This window comes from Equus przewalskii, chromosome 9 (genome assembly GCF_037783145.1).
Source record: "Equus przewalskii isolate Varuska chromosome 9, EquPr2, whole genome shotgun sequence".
In the NCBI taxonomy this organism is placed as follows: Eukaryota; Metazoa; Chordata; class Mammalia; order Perissodactyla; family Equidae; genus Equus; species Equus przewalskii.
The window spans coordinates 10366253-10392261 of record NC_091839.1 but is presented as its reverse complement, the minus strand read 5'-3'; the positions used below and the strand labels follow the sequence as shown (position 1 = coordinate 10392261).

Here is a 26009-nt window from a genome sequence, read left to right as displayed (position 1 = left end):
AACATGTAAAACGACCATATAACGCTTTGGGATAAAGACTAACGTAGTAAAAGTACAAAGTTAGGCAAAAGTCAGGCATTCAGGGCTGTGGTTACCCTGGAGGGGCGTGGACGGGGCAGCCGCTGAAGGGGGTCCTGGCTGGTACATACTGTTCCTAAGCTGGGCGGTGGGACACGGGTGTTCCGCACATCTTTTGTGTCCAAAATAGAACATCCCAAATATTTTAGAATACATCTCGTATTATATTAGTAAAAAGACATGTAAATATCAAATGAGGATGGTGAAGGAGAGTCAAGGTTTACACTGCTCCCCACTCCCAGCCCCAAGCCATCAAACTACAGCAATTCTGGGGTCACTGCTGTGCGGGCTCAGGAGAAAGGACCATCCAATGCTGCCTCCGGCTCCACAGGAGGAACTTCGGCTCCCTGCGGGGGACGGACTGTGATTTCCACTCAGAATAACTCGAGCCTGAGTAAGATGTGACTTGGCCAATCACAGGCAGGCTCTGCTCTAATCATCTCTTCCCTCTGGGGAAGGCACTATCATCTTCTAGATGGGAAAACTGAGGCTTAGGTAAGACCCAGTCACTTGCCCAAGACCACAAAGCAAGGAAGTTAGTGAGGTCTGCAAATGGCCTCACCTACAACCCAGACCCCAGCGCCCCCTTGCCACACACACACACACACACACACACACACACACAGGGCTTTTGACCAAACAGCTTTTTATTGAAAGACCGTAACACAAAAGCAAGCTGGGGAAGGGGGGTACAAGAAGGTGGGGACCCTCCCCCAGACTCTACTCTCATTCCCATGAACATCAGGGAGGGAGATAAGAACCCAGAAAGGAAAATAGAAGAAATCCTGAACAATCAGGCTAGCCCTACACCAGGCCCAGATCCCGCGTCAGAGCCAAAGGCCGGGGAAGGAAGGAGGGGCACTCTCTGCCTGCCAGGTTTCTGCCCAAGTCCACGCGCCCTGCCTGCCTCAGGCCTCCAGGAGCTTCCCCAGGAAGCGGAGGTTGAGGATCTTGAGCTGTTCGTCAAGGTCCATGCGGACGATGCCGTCCTCACCATCGATGCTCAGCAGGACACCTGTGGCTTCCCGATCCTCACCCAGGATCACCTTCACCTGATGGGGGGGGCAGGGGGTCAGGGTCCAGGTCAGCAGCCCAGTGCCCCCGTGCCCCTTGCCCCCCCCTTACCTTGTTGTTCTTGGTGGGGGTGATGGGCTCCAGGTGCTCGCTGGAGATGCTGACCACCTTCTCACTGTCCTTCAGATACACGGAGCACATGCCTCCCTGGGAGTGAGGACAGCCTGGTCAGCCCAGCCTATTCCCAACACAGGACTGACGTCTGTGCTCAGGGGACACAGGCTCGGGGCTCATTCTGAGAAGTCACTTTCCCAAGGTGACACGGGGGCAGGAAAGGCCAAGGCTGGGCCTGGTTCCAAGTCTGGGAGTGTGTGGTGGGGGGGGCGGTGTGACCAGCTCAGCAAGGGAAGCACCAGGATGAAGCTAACTTGGGCCAAAAGGGAGACTGCCTGTCAGGCTCTGCGTGTCCCAAACTGGCCTCAGCTTCTTCCCCACACTTGCTCCTCCTCCTGGGTCCCCGTCTCAGGGATGGCCCCACGGTCCCTGGTCCCAGGCAGAGCTCTGGACCTTGTCTTGGTCAGCTCCTTCACTGACAAACACCAGCTCCGAGGCCCGTCCATTCAGCCTCCCGGGGTCTCTCCCACCTCCCTCCCCCTTTTCCCCACCGTCCTGTAGTGCAGCCTGACCTCCCCCTGGGCTCCCAGCCCCCAGTCTCACCACCCCTAATCCCTCCCTGATAGAGCAATGGACAGAATTAATTCCAAACCAGATTCCCCCAGGACCGCCAGTCCCCTCAGGACACAGTCCAAGTTCCCTGGCTGGCATGTGACCTGGCCCCAGCCAGGCCTCTGACCTCAGCACTCACCTTCCCCCTTGGCTGTTTATGTTCCAGCCACAATGAACACACTTACTCCCCAAATGTGCCAGGCTCTCCCTCACCTCCAGGCCTTTGCACAGCCCCTTTCTGGAACACACTTAAGCCATTCCCTAGCCATCTCTGGGCTTACTCCTATTCATTCTTCAGGTCTCAGCACAGATGTCTCCTTCTCCAGGAAGCCCTCCCTGACCCCCTCCGAAGTTGGGTCAGGTGCCTCTTCTAGGTTCACAGGGCTCCCCTGGCCCTCTGGACTTCCTGCATCCCAGCTCTGGCCACTTGAGCTGTCACTGTATTGGGACATGTCTGTCTCCCCAACTGGAAAGTGAGGTATGTGAGGCCGGAGCCTGGAGCTGTCTTGGTCTCCAGTGCTTGTTTAATTAATTTAATTAATACTCATCAGAGGACCAGTAAGGTGCCAGTCCCTAGTCTAGGAACTGGTGCTCTGTAGGAATAAAATTCTGGCTTAGCAATCAAAGAATCACGGCAGGGTAAACGGCAAGCGTTTAGGCCGCAGGTAGATAACACGAAAGGGCATGACCCGGACCTACGAGAGACAGCCTGAAACAGCCTAGTGCGTCCCTGGAGGAGGAGTGAAGCGGCCAAAGAACGGAAGGAAGAGAGTTCTGGGCACGGAAAGTGACGAGCACAGGCCCTGCGGCTGGAGGGAAATCAGGGATGCTGGAGACTGGAGAGGCCAGCAGTGGAGCAGGGGGAGCCCAGGGTGGGAGCAGCCTGGCACAGGGAGCACTGGGTCCCGTGACTGCGCTGATCTCAGGGAGAACGTGAGAGAGGAGCCAGGCTCCCGGGGCCCCAGCCAGGAGCACAACAGGCAGGGATCCGCCTTGCGGAGCCTGCGTGCCAAACCTTTCCACATCTGCTTTTCCAGCTGTAAATGGGTGCTGGAAGATGTGGTTAGACAGTTGAAAAGAAAAAACCCAGCAACCAGAGAGACTGGGGACCCCAAAAGAGAGGACGCCTGCCCACCTGCCCGCCTGGGCCCGCTTACCGTCACGCTGCGGATGACGCCTGTCTGCCCCACCACCTGCGTGTCCAGGTAGGTGTCCCGCACCTTCACCTGGATGTCAGTGGTGACCCAGTCGCTGGAGTTCTGCTCAATGCCTGAGCCCGGTGTGTGCGGGTTGTAGCCACCAGGGGAGGGAGCTCCGGGTGTCATCGGACTGTAGCCAACAGGGCTCGGGCTGGGGCTGGCCTGTAGGGGAAAGGGGGACGGTGTCATTGGGAATAGGTCATCTGGCCTGGCTGTCCGTCCAGGCCCAGGGCCCACCTTAGCCCACCACTCTCAGGCGCCTGCAAGCTGACCAGTACCTGATAGGCCATGGGCGAGGGCGTGGGGTGGTAGCTGGCTGGAGAGTGGGTGTTCTGGTAGCCTGCTGGGCTTGGCGCCACCTGGTGGTAGCTCTGGGGGCTGGGGCTGGGCTGGTAGGAGCCTTGCGGGGAGGGGGCGGCATAGGGGGAGAACTGGTCTGTATTGTACCTGCAGAGACAGGAGAGGAGGGGGCACTGGTTGGGGACTGGGGACGGCAGGGGAGAGAGGAGATGGTGGCAGTGGGGAGGGGATGATGAGCGCTAGCTGCGGTGGACTCACATGGCTGGCGTCCCTGGTGTCTGCGGGTTGTACTGGGGGTTGACCTGTGGGGACGAGGGGTCTGGGTAGCCAGGTGTCTGGGGGTTGGGGGTGCCCCCGTAGGCCTGTGGGGATGGGGTGGGCTCGTCATCGAAGGCGTATTCATACTCTTCCTCAGCCCTGTTGGGGAGAGAAGTGTGTTGAGAATGACTGTGGTGATCACAACAATGTTGCAGGTGCTTCCAGAACAGCCCTGGTGCAAGACAGACCCCAGGCAACTCTGTCCTCAGTGACAGCCCTGAAGCATCATCTAACAGCTGAGGACCCCGGGAAGCAGAGGTGAGGCTGCCTGCCCAAGGTCACACAGCCAGTCACATGACCGAGGTCACCCACTCTGTCCCCAAGCCCAGGTTTTGGGTTTTTTTTTCTGCTTTTTCTCCCCAAATCCCCCCCCAGTACATAGTTGTATATTTTTAGTTGTAGGTCTTTCTAGTTGTGGCATGTGGGATGCCGCCTCAGCATGGCCTAATGAGTGGTGCCATGTCCGCGCCCATGATCCAAACCGACGAAACCCTGCCAAAGCGGAGCGCATGGACAACCACTCGGCCACGGGGCCAGCCCCCGCCAAGCCCAGGTTTTAACCAGAGCACCCTACTGTGGTCGGGGCTAGAGAGATTATCCTGCCCCAGCCATGCTGATGCCTGCACATGACCAGCCTGGGGCTGGGAGCAGACAATTCACGGTGGGTCACGCAGACCCCTCCTACTGGCTCAGGGAACCCTGCCCCCCATGCAGCTCCGGGCCCTCACCGTGACGGCGTGTTAGGGTTGTTGGGGTCCCAGGCCCCACTCTGGGCAGGCGTGCGGCTGCCGTCATGCAGGGGCGTCTGCGAGCCGTAATGCGGGGTGCGGCTGCCTGGAACGGGAGAGAAGCTTATGTCCGTCAGTCCTGTCCTGTCTCCAGTCCCCTTGTGGCCCCTCATCCCTCTCCCCTGGGGAGCGCTCACCATCCTGGAGAGGTGTCTGAGAGCCGTACATGGGTGTGCGGGAGCCGGAGCCGTACATGGGCGTCTGGGAGCCGTACATGGGCGTCCGCCCATAGGTAGAGGTCATGCCACCCGGGCGCCGTGAGCCCCTGTGCACACAGAACCAGCAGGATGAGCAGGGCCCTCCCACTGCCCAGCAGCCCCCTCCCGGCCCTGGCCTGGCCCGGCCCGTACACCGTGGTGAGCCGCTGACGGTCCACAGAGATGGTCTGGCAGGTGGAGTGCAGCTCCACTCGGGCTGTGGACTCAGTAGCATCCTTCACCACGCCAATGTAGCCTGGGGGAGAGGTAGGAGCTCAGGCAGGGGGCTCTCCTTCACCAGGCCCCTCCCCCGGCCTCCACGTAGCCCTGCAAAGGCCCTCACCTTTGTAGGGCCCCTGGGAGATGCGCACAGTCTGGCCGATGAGCTCGTTGTCTCTCCGCCCCCGGCCCCTGCTCATGCCACCACTGCCACCACCTGGGCTGCCAAAGCCGCCGCGCTGACCTGGGGAGGAAGAAGGTCACCAGTCCCCAGGGCCGTGCCCTCCCCTCACATGCTGTAGCCAGAGCCAGGGCACCCTCAAACCCCCTCTTTACCTGCTTGACTCCCCCCATCCCCCAGGGGTTAGGAGCCTCCTCTGGGCTCCCCCCACCAGAGCCCTGGGCTTTCCCATGGCAGCCCTGACCACGCTGGGCTGCCCTGTGGGGTGGGGTCTGGTCTCTCGTGAGCTGTGAGCGCCATCATGGTCGGCCCGGGCCAGAGCAGGCGCTCAGTGAGTGTGGGCCGACAACCTACCTCCCCCATCCCCCACACATCCCCACCCCAACTCCCCCTCACCTCCAGTACTCGGGTGCATGGGGCTGCTGATCCGGGGGCTCATGGGGGCAAAGCCACCCACGGTGAAGTTGGTCACATCTCGGGGCTGGGGGAGGGGCAAGAAGTAAACTGGCAGGCTCCCGGCCCCCGCGCCACACTGCCTGCCTCCATTTGGGAAGAGTTCCTGCTTGAACCTGCCCAGCAGCCATCCCTCCCTCCTAGTGACAGTGCCTCGATTTCCCTTTGGGGAAACTGCCACTCCTATGCCATGTGGGGCTGTCACCCAAGAGGCCCGGGCCTCACCTGGCCAAGAAGTGGGACTGAACTGTGGTAGTGAGGAATTTAAACCCTAGTGACACAAACACTACAAGCCACGGGCACTCGTCATCCCACCTGCAGGGCCCTGAGGAAACCACCTCCCGGTCCCGGCAACCCGGCCCCTAGGCCTGATCTCCTTTCTGAGACCTGGTTCTATGCAACTTTCCTACAAGTCCTACCTCAGGGCCTTTGCACCTGCTGTCCCCCTGAGCTATTCATGTGGCTCTCCATCCCTTCATTCAGGCTTCTGCTCAAATGTCTCCTCCTCAAGGAGGCCTTTCTTTAACCCCCTCCATCTGACACAGCGGCCCATGGTGCTCTGTCTCCTTATCCTGTTTGGTTTCTCTTCAGCGTGCCTGCCACCACCTCACGTTGTGCAGGGTATGTGTGTATGTATCTCCGGAGCCGCAGCTCTAGGAGGGCAGAGATTTTTCTCTCCTTCCTGCTCTAGCTCCACTGTCTGGCCCCTCCCAGGGGCTCAATAAAACCGAATGAGTGAGTGATTTGGTAAACAGCCCCGATGCCAATAAACCTTTTCTTCATACTTGGCCAAGGACCTGACACTGACACTGCCCTCCTCATCTCTCACAAGCCCGCTCTTGTCACTCCTGGGGTCAGCGAAGGCCGGAGAGCCATGCCAGGCAGGGTGCGCGTGCCGGCCTCACCTTCGAGCCCCCCGCCAGCACCAGGTGGCGGGTCTTGCAGACAAACATGCCCCCGTTCTCCACCAGTTTCTTGCAGTGCAGGAAGGCGAAGCTGCGGAAGAGGTGGCGAATCTCGCCCTCCCGGCCCTGGGCGAGGAAAGGACGGTCACTCTCGTGGCCACGCCCCAGCCCAGCTCTTTCGGACGCAGGGACGGGCGGGAGCTCGTACTCACTGAGTGGGGGCCGTCAATGACCTTGACGATGTCTTTCACGTGGATGTTGTTCTGCTCGGAGTCCAGGGCCACAGCAAAGCGGTTGTCCTTCTTCCGGGTCACGGCCTGGTGCCTGACCGTCACCACCTTCCCGTACATATTCAGCACCTAGGGACGGAGGGGGTGCTGGGGGTGAGGGTGGGAAGGGGCGACATGGAGCAGGGCTTCCCTAAAGCGGGATGGTCCTTCCCTGTGGGAGACTGTCCCCAGCTCTACAGGACTTCTAGACTCCCTGGCTCTGGGGCAGGCAATGGCAGAGCGCCACCCTCCAGGCACTGGGTCAACCAGAAATGTTCCCAGTCATTGCAAAACACCCTTTGGGAGGAGACTCCACCCCAACTGAGCATCAGGGACCTGAGACATAGGCAGAGGGTCGATGTTAACATAATAGCTAATGTTTACTCATCACCTTGTGCCAGGCCCCATGCTAAATTCCTCACGTATAAGATTTCACTGAAGCCTCAAAACTTCCCTCTGAGATGGATGTTTTCACCCTCTTACAGACGGGAAATCTCAGGCCCAGAGAGGGCGAGTCACCAGCCCAGGGTCACACAGCATGGAAGCAACAGAGCTGAGCTTTGAATCCAGAGCCCAGGGCCCTAAGCACTATGTTCCGTGGCCCCCACATCCATGGGGAAGGGGAGGAGGGCACGTGCAGGACCCAGTGGTTGAACAAGCACCGAATGCCAGGGTGCATATCTGATCTCAGGGAGTCAGTCACAACGGATGAAGTGGATGCTGCCATCTTCTCCATTTCACAGGGTGCAAAACTGAGGCACAGAGAGGATGAATGACCAGCCACTTGCCCAGTATCACACAGCCAGCCAGGGGTGACAGCGCCAGCTCTGTAACCTCGTGTGTTCTCAGCCACAATGTTCTCCACCTCCCAGGACAAGGAGCTCAAGGGAGAGCAAGCCCCCTAAAAGTAAGCCCCGCCCCCGAGTGCAACACACCCACCTGGAAGGTCTCCCGCTCCAGCCGCACGATAACGCCCACGGTCTGGGGGTCCAGCTGCACCAGCTCCCCCCATTCGTGCTGGCCCCCGACATCCACGCCTGACGCCGTCTCCGAGCAGAGCTGCAGGTCCCGGGGGAGCACCTTCAGCTGCCAAGACACAGGAAACGGGTGAAGCAGGGTCCCAGTGGGTCATCTGCCTGGACCCCTCTTGGCATACGCGCCCCCCCCGGCCCCGCACCTACCTCATGCATGGTGAGGTCGGAGAAGAGGATGACGAAGTTCTCCTCCACCCGCACGATGAGGCCCGTGTCGCCCTCGAAGCGGCCAGCAATCACTTTCACGTGGTCCCCCATCTTGAAGTACTTCCGAAGCTCCTGGGCCGGGAACTCCAGCATGTCCTGGGGATTGGGGGTGGGGACAGTGAGCAAGCGAGGGGAAGCCACCACAACCCACCTGCCCAGCCTCTTCAGAATGCACTCATGTTCTGGGGAAAGACACTGGCCAAAACCCACTCCAGGCTCACGCCACAGACTGCTTCAGGGCACCTGGACAACCCTCGGATGGCCCCAGACAGCTGATCTCAGACCCAGGGTATCAGCCTGGACGACCCTTTACCCCGCAGAGACAGCCTGTCTCCCAGACACATGACACCAGACTAGATGCCTCCTCAGATGCCCCTGGAGACAGCCTCCCCCCAGCACACCGTGCTAGCCTGGACAAGCCCTCAGAGACACACACACACTGCCCCCCTAAGCAAACTAAACCCAGCACCCCCACAGATGACTCCACGCTTCCAGCACAGCCTCCACCCAGTACCCCCGTACGGGCAGCAGGGCGCCCACCTTGAGGTCCTCGTGCTTGGGCATGATGGTGATCTTGTTGCCGTCCACGCTGAGGATCTTGCCCTGCAGGTTGATGAGCTCGCCCTCACACACCTCCACGTTGTCCCCAGGTTGGAAGTTGTGCTCACGCTCCTTCCCTGCGGGGACAGACACAGGGCTGACTTGGGGGCTGCCGGCCATGGGCCACCCCTGCCCCCTTGGTCGGGGTTACTGACGGGGACCAAATACCTGTGCTCTCAGTCACCACCTCCAGGTCGATGCCTTCCGGCTGGTCCTCAAACTTCTCCAGCTCCGAGAGTGTGGGCTTCACACCCTCTGTGATCTGAGCCCCGGGGGACGCGGGTAAGAGGAGGAAGGAGACAGAGGTCAGTGTCACAGCCGGCTGAGAGGGCTAGGGACAGTGAGAATCATTCCCCTAGGGACGCTCCTGACTTGAGGATCATCCAGCACCCGGAGAACCCACTGCCCTGGGGCCTGGGCTGCAGGAGCCTCCTCGCTCCCCACCGCCATTAGCATGACCCACTCTGGGATCCTCACCACAGCAGACATGGCAAAGCTCTTGAACAAAAAGCCCTTCCGGCTGTAACGGTTCCCCTCGAAGATGAGGAAGTCACCATCAGAGGCAACATCGCCCCCCAGGGACCTGGGATTTTGTGGGGGACAGATTGGAAGGGGAGGTTAGGGGAGAGTCTTGCTGTGCCGCAGTCTCCCGAGCCGGCAAAGGGGAGGAGGGCCACAGGATGGCTGACCCATCCCATCCCAACACACGCCATCTTGGCAGCAGTGGCCTCTCAGAGAGCCCAAGAGCCCCGCCTCGAGGGAGGGGCGCACAGCCCCCCCCCGCCCAACCCCCGCACTCCGCTGCCCCTGCCTCGGCTTTATTTTCACCACAGCACATGTCACCGCCGGACGAGCTGCTGTTTGATCCATCTCCCTAACTAGAGCGGCAGCTCCAGAGGGGCAGGGACTTGACCCCTTGTGTTCACTGCTCCTTCCCCGATTTCCCCGACAACACTGCCTGCATGCCTGTCGCAGGCACTCGGCAAATACCGGTTGGACAAAGTTCTGGACCGTGAGAAGTTAATGTTCACGGGCCACTCAGCCTGTGCCCGGCCTGGACACACAAGACCTCAGCGACACGGGATGGTAAGTAACGTGGCTGAGGCTACACTGCCAGCTAGCCACTCACAGACTAACCCGTGAGGGGCCCATCCCTGTGTGGGAAGCGGCAGAGGCACCTCCTGCACGACAGCTCTGGGGACCCAGCCAGCCCCCGAGGACACTCACCTGATCTTCTCGGCATCAAAGAGCCTCTGCGGAGGCCGCTTAAACTTCTTCCTTTTGGCAAACCAGTCTTTCTGTGGAGCAAAGGGACAAGGGTGGGCAGGGTGAGGGAGGAGGGCCGGGCCACCGGCAGGGCTCAAGCATCCCTCCCCGCTGGCAGGTGACCCAGGGTACCAAGCTCATGCGGGCCTTGATGCGGTCGTAGTCAATGCGCGGGATCATCTTCAGGGAGATGGTGTTCTGGCTGGGCTCCACGTAATCCACCTGGGAAGGACAGGCGGTCAGCACGGGCCTGGCCCTCCCTCCCTGAGCCCAGACACAGGAAGAACAAGGACATGGGCAAGGGACAGCGGGTGATGGGGAAGAAATCAGACTGCTGGAGACTCCCCAAATTCTCTCTCCGGTCTGTCTCCCCTTGGCCCTGAAACTGAACATCCACTGCCCGCTTGACACCTCCATGTGGACCTAAAAGGTGCCTTAGACCAGCCCCGCCCCAACGACACTCCTGAGCTCCGCCAGACCTGCTCCTCTCCCGGTCTTCTCCGTCTCTGTCCTCCCTTCTGCTCAGGCACACAACCTGGGAGTCACTCCTGACTCCTTTCTCTCTCTGACACCCGTATCCAATCTGTGAGCAAATCATTTCTGTCAGCTCCGCCTTCAAGACATCTGACCTCCTCCCGCCTCCTCTACGACAGCCTTGTCCTGCCCCACCAGCCCCTGCCACCTGGACCACGGCAGCAGCCTCCTTGCTCGTCTCCCTCCTCCTGCGGCCCCATCCAGTCTATTCCAGGGTTTCTCAGCCAGCCAATCCCTTGTCGTGGGGGCTGTCCTGTGCCTTGCGGGATGTTAGCAGCATCCCTGGCTTCTACCCACTAGATGCTGGAATCAACTCCCTCCCCGGTTGAAACAACCCAAAATGTCTCCCTCCATTGCTGAATGTCCTCTGAGGGCAACATCGACCCTGCTTGAGGACAACCAGTCTATTCTCAACACAGCCACCAGAGTAATCCTATTAAAATCCAAGTCACACTGGGTCCCTTGGAACCCTCCCATCTTACTCCAGTAAAAGCCAGCCCGGAGATGGGCCACAAGGCCCTGCTGCCTGCCCTTGCTCATCCGCTTCAGCCAGTGAGGGGCCTATCTCCCGGGCCGCTCCTTCGGCCATGACACTCTTCCCCGAGAACTCCCCCGGCTCACGCCCGCTCCTCCTTCAGGTCTTGGCTTAACACCCATGGAAGATGGCCATCCGTTTCCTGCGTGCTCTCAACAAAACCCAGGCTCTGCCTCACCAATCTCACTAGGGTTCTGCTCCTTGCACTAGGAAGGGGCCTGGGCGGGACAAAAGAGGAGAGAAGGACAGAAGAGAGGAGCAGAGCATGAAGGAGCTCAGGCCCCCTTGGCATCCCCCGACCCAGGCACCTGGGCGATGTCGTCCTTATAGATGCCCCGCTTGAGGCGGACCCAGGACTTGGGCTTCAGGTTGGCCACCTCCTTCACCACTTTGAGCACGTCCGTCATCTCCTTGATGGGCACCATCTGCTGGTTCCAGTAGCCGAGCCGTAGGTTGCCCACGCCCTCGATGGCCTGCTTCACGTGGGTCTGCTTGTAGGCCTCCACGTAGATATAGCCCTTCACATGCTCGGGGGCCACGACCGACTTGATCTGCAGGGGCTGGGGGCCGGGCGGCGGGGCACAGTGAGGCACAGCTGGGGGGACGGTGCGACCGCCACCTCAGCAGTCTCTCTTCCAGGAGTTCCTCCCACACAAACACGCTGGCGCAACGACACGGACACGCGTACATTCACCGCAGGGTTATTCACTACAGCAAACAAACGTGACGGGATGTTTGGAAATTCCCCCAAAGAGGGGTTTGTTAAATTATGGCTTAACCATACCAGGCGATACAATTGAGCGGTTAAAAGAATGAGATGGACCTACACAGAGTGACAGAGAAAGACACTCAACATGTGTTAGGTGTAAAAAGCAAGTAGAACCAGAGAGAGCTGGAATGGCTGTACTAACAGCAGACAGAAGAGACTTTAAGACAACAGTTGGGGGCTGGGCCGGTGGTGCGGGGGTTAAGTATGCACGTTCTGCTTCTCGGCAGCCCAGGGTTCGCCAGTTCAGATCCCGGGTGCGGACATGGCACCGCTTGGCAAAAGCCATGCTGTGGTAGGCGTCCCACGTATAAAGTAGAGGAAGATGGGCATGGATGTTAGCTCAGGGCCACTCTTCCTCAGCAAAAAGAGGATTGGTGGCGGACATTAGCTCAGGGCTAATCTTCCTCAAAAAAAAAAAAAACAACTTACAGGATGCAGAAAAAGCCATGCTTCAAGGTAAATTATGGCTTAACCATACCAGGCGATACAATTGAGCGGTTAAAACTTAAAAAAAGGGGGAAAAAATCCCAAATCAATGAACCTAACCTTCTACACCTTAAGAAACTAGAAAAGAAAGAGGAAACTAATCTCAAAGCAAGCAGAAGGAAAGAAAGAAATCTGACTAGACCTACAAGAAGTAAAGATATTGAATTAGCAATCAAAAAACCTCCACACACACAGAGCCCAGGACTAGACGGCTTCCCTGGTGAATTCTACCAAACATTTAAATAACTAACACCAACCCTTCCCAAAGTCTTCCAAAAAACAGAAGATGAGGGAACATTTCTCGGCTACTCCTGCGAATCCAGTACTACCCTGATACCTAAACCAGACAAAGACATCATACGGAAAAAACTACAGACCAGCATCCTCGAGAACACAGGGGCAAAGATCTCCAACACTGAATCCAGCAACACATAAAAAGGATGGTACACGTGACCCTGAATTTTACAGCATGTGAACTGTAACTCAGTCTTTAAGAAAGCCAATTATTGTTTCAGCTTTGGTTGTGATAATAAAATATGGAAACAACCTTATGTTTACTGGGGATGGAAAGATTATGGCGTTCACAGAAGGCTTGCTGCAGAATGATGCATGTATAATGCCATTTTGTTTTTTTTTTTTAAAAAATACCACATTTTTCAATATGCAGAGAAGATGGTCTGGAAAAATACACAAAGCAACAGTAATTACTTCTGAAAAATGGGACTTGGGTATGGAGAGATTTGGGCTCCTACAGTATCCATGTACTACTCTGGTCATTAAAAGCATAAACAACAGGGGCCGGCCCAGTGGCGCAGCAGTTAAGTTCGTACGTTCCGCTTCTCGGCGGCCCAGGTTTCACCGGTTCAGATCCCGGGTGTGGACATGGCACCGCATGGCAAGCCATGCTGTGGTAGGCGTCCCATGTATAAAGTAGAGAAAGATGGGCATGGATGCTAGCTCAGGGCCAGTCTTCCTCAGCAAAAAGAGGAGGATTGGCAGCAGATGTTAGCTCAGGGCTAATCTTCCTCAAAAAAAAACAAAAAAAGCATAAACAATAATCAGAGGCATAACTCAAATGGGGTCAGACACGAGAACTGTGCGCTGGGCACAAGATTGAGGTTTGAGCACATTAAAATCATGACTTGCAAATCCTGCAACTCTCCACGTGGTCCCAGTGACACACACCCACTGCTGCGGCAGGTGAAAGCTATGGACTCAGCCTAACACGAATTGGATGAAGAGCTGCCAGCCAGCATGCTGTTAGCAGCCCCGTTTCATGAATTTGGAGGATCCCCTTCACAGGGTTTACCCCGGTTCCAAAACTGACAACTACACCTCTGCCAATAACAATATTTATTTTTTTAAAGATTGGCACCTGAGCTAACAACTGTTGCCAATCTTCTTCCCCGCCCCCTGCTTTTTTTCTCCCCAAATCACCCCGGTACATAGTTGTACTTTTTAGTTGTGGGTCCTTCCAGTTGTGGCATGTGGGACGCCACCCCAACGTGGCCTGACAAGCGGTGCCATGTCCACGCCCAGGATCTGAACCCTGCACCGCCGAAGCAGAGCATGCGAACTTAACCACTCGGCCATAGGGCGGCCCCTAACTATATTTATTGAACATAAGCTGTGGGACAAGTCCTGGCTGAGGGGTGGACATGGCCAAAGCTATTTAATCCTAAGGACGCTGAGGGGCAAGTAGGGGGCCAAGGGAGGGGAAGCGGCTTGATCAAGGTCACACAGCTGGGAAGTGGAGGGGCTGAATTCGAAACCTGGCAATCTAAAGAAAGAGCTGTGCCCTTAAGGCAGCATCTGCTGCCTTGCATGCAGGTGGCACTACTTTGTGTTTTGTGGACTGTGCGTGAGCCCTGAAGGGCAGGGACCAGCGCTTGCATGGTCACTGCTGTATCCTCACCATTTCCCAGGGCAGGGATTGGCCCCCGGAGGGCCTCAGTGGATGTCTGACGACCGTGTGAAAGAGAGAAGGAAGGAACTCTCCTCCAGACAGGCCTGCTCCCTGACCCACTTGGCCACGCTGCCCTATCCTAGGACTCCCTCCCAAATGGGAAGAGGGTGACAGCCGCCCAACAGGGTTGGTGGACAGGCAGAACTCACTCTCAGGCAGGAAAGCCTAGATGGCTGCCTTCCAGAGGGCTACAGGGCCTGCGGAACCCCGCCAGGAACGCAGAGAGAATGAGGACAATACCTCCGAGGCGCAGAAGAACGCCTCAATGCAGGGAGCGAGGGAGTGGGTGCTTTCTAGCTGGAGCAGCTCACTCAACAGGCAGTACTGCTCAGCACAAGGGGCACCTGGCACCCTTGAGCCCATACTGCCCCTCCCTCTGGGCGCTGCCCTGTCTCTCACCCCCAAGTTGCCTGCCTACCCAACTTACCGTGTCCGTGAACTGGTAGGCAATGAACTTGCGCATCAAGGAAATGGCTGTGGCCCTCTCTTCCCCGATCTGGAAGGAGAGCAGCAGACGTCAGAGAGATGAGGAGGGCAGGACAGAGAAAAAGGGGCTGGAGATAGTAGCCAACCAGCCAGAGTCATCAGACAAGAAAGATAAGGTAGGAGAGAGAGGGGAACAAGAGAGATGGAGAGAGAGAGAGTGAGAAAAGGAAAAGGCAAGAGATAGCAAGAGAGGGAGGGGGAGGGGAGGGGAGAGAGAATGATGGAGGGGCAGAGACAGAAGGACCAAGAGACTGCCAGGCCAGGGAGACCCAGGACAGACAGATGGACAGTTCTCCCCTACAAGGCAGCCTTCCTCGTTCCCCTGCCTCCCCCAAGCCATGAGGCCAAAGCACACACCTTACATTTGACAGTCCACAGATTGGGATCTCTAGATAGGAGAGAAAAAGAAAGCCCATTAGTGAAACTGTCTCCTCATCATGAAACATCCGAACCCCTACACCCATCCTTCCTCCTCTCCCTCACACCCTCCCCCTCTCCAGCCTTGCATCCATAAGCAGAAAGAAGGAGAGAAAAGCACCAACTTGCCCCGCCCTGCTCTCATCCACCACTCTGCCTGTGTCACTCGGAGTCCTGATTTTTCAGGGAGTGACCCTCGTGGGCACACCACCTCTGCACAAGATTGCCATCGCAGCCCTCCTGTCCTGCCCCGCTTACTTGACTCCTGGGAGCAGCTGCTGCTGGGTGATGTCATCCGAGAGCTCATCAGATCCTCCATACACCCTGGAGAGAGAGGGGCAGTCGGGAAGGAGGGGGTGAGGCCCCTGACCCTCCCTGGCGAGGGACCCCCTACTCCCGCCCCCCCTCCCTGCCCATCCCATGCCCTTACGTCTCTCCCACAGATGACTTGGCGTATTTCTTCATGTAATACTCGCCCAGTTCTTCTTCTCGCTGGTCCCTGGGGTGTGAGGAGGAAAGGAAACATGAATTGAAGGTTGAGGAGAGGAGGGTGGGCTGACTTGCCCCCACGTCACCCTGCGGGAGCCAGTCTCGCCACTTCCCTCTCCCCATGTACCTCCAGAGGTTTTGCAGGCGGCGAGCCCCAGAACGGTCTTCGTCCAGGACAACATTATCGATATTGGAGGCTGCAAAAAAATGGGCAGATGGGGTGAACAAGGGGAGGTGAAGAGCAGGGGCCTGGAGAAAGAGGTGGGGCCAGAGGCAGGCCCTGGGGCAGGAGACACCTCACTGAGGAAACGCCCAACCCTCACCCTCCTCCTCTGTCCTGCTTAGCATCCTGCCACTCATGAAAAAGACTTGGGGATAAGTCCAGCAGTTGGGGACATCCAGCGCTTCCCCATCTCACAGCCACTGTCTAAGCACACCCTGCTCTCCATCCCACCCCACCCATCCCTGCCTCCCTGCCCCCCACCATGCTCACACGCATACATAAACATGTACGCACTTTGCCAGGCTGACAACCGCTGGAGACCTGGCCCCAGAACCCCCTGACTCTGGACTCTACATGAGCCAGAGCCCCCAGGGCCAGACAGGGGCTAGGGGTGAGGGAGGGTGCCGAGGGCAGGAAGGAGATGTCAGGATATGGGAGGAGGGCTGGGGAATCACACTTTTCAGACTCTTACCTTCAATCTCTTCTACTTGGAGGAAGAGGAGGTGGTGGTGGTGGTGGTGGTGGTGGTGGTGGTGGTGGGCGAGGGCAGACAAAGTATGAGCCAAATTATAGCAGCGAAATCAACCAATGGGTTGGGGCAAGGGACAGGGAGGGACACAGGAAGGTTGAAAATCAAAAGTAAAGGCCAGGCACCGGGTGGGTGGGGGAGAAGCCGAAATGTATGAGGCGCACAGAACGGAAAATAACAGGGAGTGGGGGGCAGTGGCCCAGGAAGTGGGGGGTATCTTGGGACAGAGCCCACCCACCCTACAACCCCCAGAAGGGATTCACTGGGGCCCTGGGATCCCAGAGTCTTCTCCCCACAACACCCATGGCCCCCACCCCCCAACTCATGGGCCTAAAAGGAAAAGGTGCAGAACTGGTCTCTCTGGCAACGACAGAAAGAAGCGAGGTGACGAGGGTGGGGGCGGGGTGGTGCAGGGCATGGGGGTGGGGGTGGGGCATGGGCTCTCCAGACCCTCTCGGCCACACCTCCCAGTGGTCTTGCAGAGGGGGGATCCCCACACACCTTTCTCTAGGATGTCCTCTGCTCCGTCTTCCCACTGGTCCTCATCCTCATACTCATCATCCACATCTGAAAGAGGAAGGCCAAGTGGTCAGGGGGCAGCTGGGGCAAAGGTGACCTCATGACAACAGCTCCCAGGAAACATCTCCTCTGGGAGACGGGCACTACAAAGCCCACCGCCAAGATGAGGACAGCTTCACCTGCCAGAGGAGCTGCTCCAAGCGGCAGGGTCAGCTCTCACGTGCAGGCCCATCTGGCTCTAAACCACCCCTCCCCCACCCCACCCACAGATCCATTTCAACAAAGATCAAAGCAGGGCTGGCCCCCTGACCTAGTGGTTAATTTCATCATGCTCCACTCTGGCAGCCTGGGTTTGCTGGTTCAGATCCCAGGCGTGGACCTACACCACTCATCGGCCATGCTGTGGCAGCGACCCACATATAAAACAGGGGAAGACTGGCATGGATGTTAGCTCAGGGCTAATTTTCCTCAAGCAAAAAAAAAGAGGAAGATTGGCAACAGAAGTTAGCTCAAGGCTAATCTTCCTCAGGGGGGAAAAAAAAAGCAGAAAACTTCCCTCCCAACTATCAAGGGAAGACTGGTATAGAGTTACTTTAAAGACAGGGTTCCTGGTGCGTTGGTTAGCTCACACTTACTGAGAGCACACTGTGTGCCCTGCCCCATTCTGAGTACTTGCCATATATTCTTCCCTGAATCCTCCTGGCAATCCTGAGGGAGGCACCACCATTGTCCTGATTTTACAGGAAGGGCTCTGAGGCCCAGAGAGGTCAGCTAACTTGCCCAGAAGACTCTCAGCGGAGACCTGAGAGGCAGCCTGGCTCCAGGGTCCATCCCTTAACCTCTCCGCTAGGTTACAAACACTCTTTTGAATGTATCAGATGTTGGACTAAAAACTTAAACAACAGTGCTACCTGCACGTGGCGAGAAAACCCCAAGTGTACAGAGGCTGTACGTGTACAGAAGGTCTCCTCCCATTTCCAACCCCTCGTATCCCAGTCCCCTTTCCCAGAGGCGACTCTGACCCGCTTCTTGTCTAGAGATAATCAGTGCACACCTAAGAAATGTGTATAAACCCCTCACCACTATTTCCCCCACGCACAATTTTTTAACACACTGTTCTGTACCTTTCTCTTTTTCTAGGCAATAATGCTGGCTTGGAGCTCTTCGTGCAGCACGTGCCTTATATGCGATCTGACTATCGGCCCCATAATTCGTCTTACCAGGCCCTTCTCATCAGTGGACACCTAGGTCACCAAACATTTGCAGCTGCAGCAAGTGTCTCTGTTCTCAGGTCTTTACGCCCCCATGTGAGTTTAACTGTAGGGCGAACTCTTAAAAAAGGAACTGCTGCGTCACAGGCTCCCTGCCTGTCAACGGGCACTGCCAGGCAGGGCCCAGCACCACTCCCGCCAACACACAGTGTCCCAGCAGCCTGCATCTTTCCCAGACGGCAAGTCATCCATTCTCTCCATCTGGGCCCATCTGCCACCTAAGACCTTTTCTCTAAGGATTCCCACCCCCTCGGCCTTTGGAAAAGGGCCAAAGCTCTCCAAGAACCAGGAACACCCAGAGCATCTCCTGCCCCTCTGCTCCCTGGTTTCCCCTCGGGTAAGCGGGTCCCAAGAAAACGGAGGACGGTGCTCCAAGTCAGCCGCCTCTCCACGGGTGTGGGAAACAAGCACTCGCATGTACGGCTGGTGGGAGTACCAACCAGTGTGACCCTTCTGGGCTGACACTTGGCCACAGATATCAGAAAGCTTTACAAACATATGCAGCCTTTGGGGCCGGCCCTGTGGCCGAGTGGTTGGGTTCACGCACTCCACTCTGGCAGCCCAGGTTTTCACTGGTTCGGATCCTGGGTGTGGACCTAGCACCGCTCGTGAAGCCATGCTGAGGCGACATCCTGCACAGGACAACTAGAAGGACCCACAACTGGAATATACAACTATGTACTGGGGTCTTTGGGGAGAAGAAGAAAAAGAAGATTGGCAACAGATGTTAGCTCAGGGCCAATCTTAAAAAAAAAATATGTATCCCCTTTGCCCAGCAATTTGACTTCTAGGATATACCATGTAGAAAATCTGTGGGGTCTGTGTCAGACAAAAAAACTACATCTTCATTTCCACTAATCTACTGTAAATTTAGCATTTCCATCAATTACGAACAGCCAACCACAGGGGTGTTGGCAGTGAAACCTGCTATTTTCATAGCACACTATAGCTGCAGTGATCTCAGAGTACCATTCACGCTCATTGCTACTTCAAAATTAGATTCTTATCAGGCGCTCCACTAAATCTTATTTCAATGTGCTAACAGAGAAGCACACACATCATAATGTTCTGTCAACATTTAGATACTGTAGTTCAGTATAACTGTTCTCTTTGGAATCCTATGTATTCTATTAATGCATTTCAGAACACGATCCTGAGAAGGGGTCCAAAGACTTTTACCCGACTGCAAGAGCGGCCACAGCACAAAAAAGGTTAAGAATTCCTGGTCTATGGTCGCCGGCCCTGTGGCCGAGCGGTTAAGTTTGCACGCTCTGCTTTGGCAGACCTACACACCATTCATCAAGCCATGCTGTGGTGGCATCTGACAAAGAAGAACTAAAATGACCTACAACTAGGATATGTAACTATGTTCTGGGGCTTTGGGGAGGGAGGAAAAAGAAAAAGAGAAAGATCGGCAACAGATGTTAGCTCAGAGCCAATCTTCCTCACCAAAAAGCATACTTAAAAAAACAAAAAGATGGGGCCAGCCCCGTGGCCAAGTGGTTAAGTTCGTGTGCTCCGCTTCCCACAGCCCAGGGTTTCACTGGTTCGGATCCTGGGCGCAGACATGGCACCACTCGTCACACCACGCTGAGGCAGTGTCCCACGTACCACAACCAGAAGGACCTACAACTAAAACTTCACAACTATGTGCTGGAGGGATTTGGGGAGAAAAACCGCAGGGAAAAAAAAAAAAAGAGGATTGGCAGCAGTTGTTAGCTCAGGTGCCAATCTTTTAAAAAAAACAAAAAACACAAAAAGAACCCCTGGTCTAGATAACAACTTGCATCTGTGCGTCTCAATATGCATGAAGACATTTATGGCAGTGCTGCTTATAATACTGAAAAACACAAACAACTTCAGTGTCCAACAAGAGACTGGTTAAATGAAACACATTATAGAATGGAGCAGTATGCAGCCATTGGAAAAAACACGTATTTTGATGATGACGATGATGATGGCAGCTAACGTTTATGGGGCACTTATGCACCACAACTTGTTTAGAAAACTTTCTTTACTCGAAATAACTCACTTACCCTAAGCTATCTATGTAGTATCTACCTCCACAGTTGTTGAATGAAAAAAGCAGTTTACACAACAGTAGACATAATGCGGGCCTATGTAACGTCCATGAACAGCCCGGTTTTCCGAGGGCCTGCTCTGGGCTGGGCACTACCCTTTGGGCCGCCAGCAGCTTGACGTGCTTCACAAGCACGGTTCCCCAAATCCTCGGACTATCCCTGACGAAACAGAAGAACGGCCTGTCTCCCTGTACAGAGGGGAAAGAGGCTCAGAGAGACGGACAGCACTCGCTCAGGGCCGCACGGAGGAAAGAGCAGAGCCAGGCCGGAGGAAACCCAGAAGTGCTGGCCTCTGCTGCCCCATCCTGATGTCTCTTCTGGATCGTCTGAGCTTTTCATGACAAGCACAAGTACCGTCAGTTTCTAAAGGGTGATCACGGTACTGTGACTGTGTGTTTTAAGAGGATCTATCTTTTAGGACTCTATACAGAAATGCTTTTCAGGTCAAATTAACTATTTGGGATTTGCTTCAACATCATCCAGGGGTGGGCGGGAGTGAGCAGGAAGAAGCAACACGAGTTTGGTCCTACGCCTTTAACCGCTGGCGCTCGGTGATGGTCCATGGGGCTTCTGCATACCATCCTGCTATGGTGTGTGTCTGACAGTTACCAAAAGAAAATACTTCTAAAAAATACACATTCAAGAAATGGAAGTGAAGGTGGAAGTGCAGCCTCTGCTCGGCGCTCACCGGCCCTGTGACATACCAGCCTCATCCAGAATGAAGCCGCCGTGGCGGGGTTTCTTGGGGGGCCGGTCATCATCTTCCTCCTCCTCTTCCTCGTCATATTCCTCCTCCTCTTCCTCCTCCTCTTCCTCCTCGGGCTCTTCCTCCTTCTCACTGCCTGCCGCACTCCGCCGCTCCTCCTCTACCTGCAGGGTCGGAGAGGGTCAGAGCACCAGGGTTCCGGACCCCGAAATCCGGATACCACGTTCCACACCCCCAAATCTGACCTCAGCTCCGCCTGGCCAATCACAGCGCCCCCTGCTCTGCATAGACGCCCTTCCACTCTGGCCAGGCCTCTCCGGCTGTCACCCTTATCTCAGTGACAGTACCACCACCCACCCAACCAATAGCTGGGAGCTGGCCTGGGCTCCCGCCTCCACTAGACCTCCTTGCTAGGCTCCCCCGGGCCTTTAAACGCTATAGCTCCATGAGGTTTGGTCCTTGGCCCTCATCGCTTTCCACTCCACAACTCCCCAGGCCATCTCAGCCACTCCCTGGGCTGTGGTCTTGGACATCTCCTGACAACGACTCTCATATCTGTTTCCAGTCCACACTGCTCGCCAAAGTCACTCACGGCCTCTTGTTGCTAATTCCATGGACATTCTTTGGTCCCTACCCACAGATCATCCCACACTACTCCCTCCCTATGAAAATGCTCTTCCCTTGGCGTCCGTCACATCACGCTCTCCTGATGCTTCCCCAGCCTCTCTCGCTGCACCTCTGCAGGCTCTTCGCACCCTGCTCGCCCCTCAAACACTGACCTCCACCACCAGGGCTCGGCCGAGGGCCCAGTCTGCTTCTCCTCCCCTGCACTCTCTCCATGGGCCAGTTTACTTGCCACCACCTCAGTTCCTGTCTCTGTAGATGACACCACCACCTGTCTCCAGTCCCCCCACTTTCTTCCAGAACTAGAGACCCCCATGTGCCAGCAGCCTCCTGAATGTCTCCCCCAGATGTCCTCTGAGCATGTCTCACCGACCACATCCCAAAGTGACCTCAGTGCCTTCCGCTAGACCTGCGCTGGCCTCCTCTAGCTCCCACCAGGCACCACACTCTTGACCTTCTGCTTTCTGAACACCAGCTCTCCAATCCGTCCCTTCTTCCCCACGCCCAGAGTCCCCAGCCAAGGCCAGAGCCTCGCCCTCTACAACGTGGATCCTTGCCCACGCCTCCCTTCTAATCCCTCTTTCCGTACCAGCCACAGAAGGAAGTGATCCATGCAAAACAGTGTTCCCCAAACTTCAATCTTTTCCCCATTCACGTCATGACTTCTTGCCATGTCCACATCAGTACAACCCATTTATCTGACATTTTCTTTAAACTCACTCACATTTTTACTGAATTTAAAAGAGAAACTTCTCTGTTTTCAAATAGTTCAGAAATAAAAACTCTTTAAAGGTTAGCTTGTCATATAAAACGCAACTACAAAGATAAAAGTAAAACGATGGTATTAAGCCCCAGCCTGATGCTGTTGCCTGTGCCAGGCTCTAGCCTGCGGCCTGTTCTGCCTGATAAACACAGAGACTAGCGAATTTCAGAAAGGCGTTCACAACACAGTTGCCCCAGTGAAACTTTCTCCGTGACCCACTCAAAAGACAGGACACGCAACTGAAAAAGAAATCACTTTCTCACTAAATGATTCAAGGTGGCTTAAAGTCTTGTCCTTATTCCACCTAAAAGTACCTCTCGTCACCCCCCCAAGCTGGAATGCATCCTATAGTCTTGGGAAAGTCTGATCTAAAACACAAATCTGATCACGTGGTCCCCTGCTTAAAACACACCCACAGCTCCCCACTGCCCTCAGGTAAGGAACCAGCCCCCTAGCAGCGTGGACTTGAAGCACACACTGCACACTGCCTCTCCCTCCCATGCTGGCCCTTCGGGCTCCTCCTCCCAAATGCTAACTCCAGGCCACACTGAACCACTCGGACCATGCTCTCTCTCTCTCAGCGGTGTCCATCGTCCACGCTGCTCAAAAACCCACTCTCCTCTGCCTCTCACTCATACCTCAATCGAAATAGCCCCTCTTCCAGGAAGTCATGCCTGCCCTCTCGCCTCCAGGCAAAGTCAGGCACATTCTCTGGGCTCACAACCCTCTGGGCTTCCTCCATCACAGCCCAGACCGCTGTGAGCTCCCTGCGAGCAGGGCCCAGGCTATCCCAGGCGCTGCTGGGTCCCTAGCATCACCCAGCCCACGGCTAGCAACAGAAGACGACGTAAGCAGCTTTGGTTTACTACACAACCCTGACTTGCTTACAACGACCCACACTTTAGCAACTCAAACTACAACCACACCACAGCATGATTTCTACAAATCTTGTCATCCTTTCCCTGGGTCGGTCCTGGCAAAGCCTTCTTTCCAAATCTGGCTCCGTGCTCCCTGAGGAGAGAGCTCGCACCATCTCTCTGCTAACCTCAGGGCTTGAAGGTGCTCTTACATCATCCATCCTCAGCATCCCCTGAAGGAACCATCTTTTTATAAAACCATCTCCACCCCAGGACACAGAGCTCCAAGAGGGAGGCTGTGAACCCAACAGGACAGGACCTCAAGGAACGCTTGCTGATGAAGGAATGAGCAAGTTACTGCGGCTGAGAATGGTGAACCAGCTGATTCCCCCAACAGGGGCTCGTTACTTGTCATCCCCACCTGTCTATCCGCAGGACCTGGTCCTTCAAGGACCATGCCAACACGTGGCTGTCTGCAAAGCCCATCCAATCCTTTCTCCGGCAGGGAGGGCAGGCCGCACACTGCCCTTCTGCCTCATCTGGTGAGAGCAGACGAGCCAGCAGGTGAGTCAGGAGCCTGGTGTGGTGTTGGGGAAGCGAGACTTGCACAGTGGAAACCAGACGGCCCCAGCCAGGAAAAGGAACTGGGGATCCTGGTCTCATTACCACCAGGCTGTAACCACAAGCAGTGTCTTGAAGCCATGAGTCAGAGACCAAGGACCCAGCGCTGCGGCTCGGAGCAAAGGCCCTCCCTCGCTTCCTCCCACTTGCCCCCCCCCCAACCCCATAGCATCCCAATTCCTCCAACTCTTCACTAGAAGCTGAGGACACCCCAAAGGACACAAGGATTGACAATCAAATGCCTCCAGAGGGCAAGCAGGCAACATAAAAAAGGGGAGCAGCTCAAGGGAAACCCAGGGCACTTGCCGTCTACCTGATGTTTTCCAGGACACAGGTATGTGAAATCTTTCCCTTTCTTTTTTTTTTGAGGAAGATTAGCCATGAGCTAACATCTGCTGCCAATCCTCCTCTTTTTGCTGAGGAAGACTGGCCCTGAGCTAACATCCACGCCCATCTTCCTCTACTTTATATGTGGGACGCCTGCCACAACATGGCTTGACAAGCGGTGCCATACCCACACCCAGGATCCAAACCGGCGAACCCTGGGCCACCAAAGCAGAACAATGCGCACCTAACTGCTGTGCCACCGGGCCGGCCCCTCCTTTCTTAAATCTGCCACAAGGCAGGCATGATGAGAAATGGCAACTGATAGACCCCAAGAACTGGAGAAAATTCCCAGTTCTCAAGAGGGCTGCCACCTCTTGAGCAAAGGGGTGCTGTGTAGAACAATCCTGGGTCTCAGGTAGCTAGCTCCTCCCATTTTCCCAAAAAAAGCAGGAAACCTTGACTTTTACGTGAGATCGCCCTTACAAGTGTCAGCAAGTAACTTAAAAAATAAATTTATGTTTCTGTAGGTCAAACGAGACACCTATGATCATCGTGTCATCTCTTTATTAGTTTGTAACTGTTGGTTACTAAACATAAACTCTGTGAAAGCAAAGATCTGCCTGGGTCCACTCTCTCCAACACCCAGGAAGTATCTGGAACACAGCGGTAGATGTTCGAACATTTATTCACTCAACAAATGAGCAAGTCAAAAATAAATAAAAGACGGTAACAGAAGAATATGAGAAATCAGAGATGTCCCAGGAAATGTTATTTGGTTCCTGAAACAGTGACATTCAACAGATCCAAACGGCAGGATCCTTTCAGAACATCAGATCACATCCTCCCTTTAGTGGAAACATTCTCACTCAGTTAAGGACAAATTCCTCACCACAGCCTTCGAGATCCTACATGATCCAGCTCCAGTCACTTCTCTGTTGCACTCCCTCTGATCCAGACAAACGGGACCCTTTGTCACTTTCTGAACACTGCAGACATGCTCCCCACTTTACACCTGCTGGGGCCCCTGACTGCAACATTCTTCTTCCAGAAGCCACGACCCCCTTGCTCACCTCCAACAAGTCTTTTTCCAAACATCACCGGCTCAGACTCACTCTGATCATCCCATTTAAAGTGCAACCAGGACTCCCTATTACCCTTCTCCCCTCCACTTTCTCCACAGTCCCTTCCAGCTCACTAAAACGCTTAGTTGTCAGTTATGTTTCTTTACATCCAGGAGGGCAAAGATTTTTAAACTCTGTTCTGTTTACTGGTGTAGCCCAAGGGCCAAGAATTGCGCCTAGCACATAGCAGGCACTAAAAAGATATTCCTGGAATGACTGAGCGTACCTGAAAATAAAAACTAACAGCGCTTACCACATGGCAGGTCCTTTAAACACACCGCCTGCTGGCTCCCCGTACCTGGAGCATCCCCAGCCTCCAGCATCTGTTCCCCTGCTTGTCTTGGGCTTGCCTACTTTCTCCCGACACCCTGGAAGCTCCCAGGGGCCACGGCCGCTCGGATCCCCTCCGAGCTCCCCCCGGGGCCCTTCTGCCCTGGTGCTGTCCCCAGGCGCAAGGCCGCCTCCTGCGTCCCCGACACAGACCTCGGCCTCCTCGCCGTCACTGCTGCGCTCGCTGTCCTCCTCCTCGGAGAAGTTGCTGTCGTCGCTGTCCGACATCTTCTTCTGCTCTTGCAGGAAAAGACGGCGGCCTCAGCGCGTCCCCCAGTCCCGAGCCCCACCCCGAGCCTCAGTTTCCCCGCCGGTTCCCGGGGAAAAGAAAAACCCCTTAGCGCACTTCCGGCAGCCTGGTTCTGGCCTCGTGAACCCGAAAAGAGACCCCGTACGCCACCTGCTACACCCCCCAAATCCCCGAATCTGGTTTCTACGCCTTCCCGGCCCCCGGCGACCCCCAGGTCTGCCACCTCGGCGTCCGACCCACCCCTCACTGCGCCGGTTCCACCTCCACCCTCGGCAGCAGCTGCTGTTCACACGACGCCTAGTTGAGACTGACGTGCCCTCTCGCGAGAACGTATCCGTTGGCCTCGCCTAA

The 26009-nt window shown here is 55.8% G+C and overlaps 1 protein-coding gene across 3 annotated transcripts; it reads right to left on the bottom strand.

Moving 5' to 3' along the window:
• Positions 1 to 707: 707 nt before the first annotated feature.
• On the bottom strand, positions 708 to 26009 carry SUPT5H (SPT5 homolog, DSIF elongation factor subunit). Of its 3 annotated transcripts, XM_070557732.1 has the most exons (30): positions 25899 to 26009; positions 25562 to 25642; positions 20764 to 20929; positions 16690 to 16755; positions 16132 to 16143; positions 15564 to 15633; positions 15378 to 15446; positions 15206 to 15271; positions 14888 to 14918; positions 14472 to 14540; positions 11132 to 11383; positions 9887 to 9976; positions 9716 to 9786; positions 8966 to 9071; positions 8657 to 8750; positions 8429 to 8565; positions 7829 to 7984; positions 7587 to 7733; positions 6591 to 6737; positions 6379 to 6504; positions 5417 to 5501; positions 4964 to 5083; positions 4774 to 4876; positions 4561 to 4688; positions 4364 to 4469; positions 3576 to 3734; positions 3296 to 3464; positions 2976 to 3179; positions 1204 to 1299; positions 708 to 1130 (listed from the first exon to the last, which is right to left on the bottom strand). In XM_070557732.1, exons 2-30 carry the CDS (start codon positions 25634 to 25636, stop codon positions 987 to 989), a joined length of 3264 nt encoding a protein of 1087 aa, XP_070413833.1. In that variant the 5' UTR covers positions 25637 to 25642; positions 25899 to 26009; the 3' UTR covers positions 708 to 986. The 3 variants fall into 3 exon arrangements, with proteins under 3 accessions (XP_070413833.1, XP_070413836.1, XP_070413835.1); XM_070557735.1 differs by lacking the exon at positions 16132 to 16143; XM_070557734.1 differs by lacking the exon at positions 25899 to 26009 and having other exon boundaries at positions 25562 to 25747.

What these genes read in the sequence shown, in the direction of transcription:
- SUPT5H (XM_070557732.1), bottom strand. Translation starts at nt 25,636, where the DNA reads ATGTCGGACAGCGACGACAGCAACTTCTCCGAGGAGGAGGACAGCGAG. An exon ending in CTTCATTCTGGATGAGGCTG is followed by an intron (nt 16,756 to 20,763) that starts GTATGTCACAGG and finishes TTCCTCTTTCAG; the next exon opens with ATGTGGATGATGAGTATGAG. An exon ending in CGCCTGCAAAACCTCTGGAG is followed by an intron (nt 15,447 to 15,563) that starts GTACATGGGGAG and finishes CTCACACCCCAG; the next exon opens with GGACCAGCGAGAAGAAGAAC.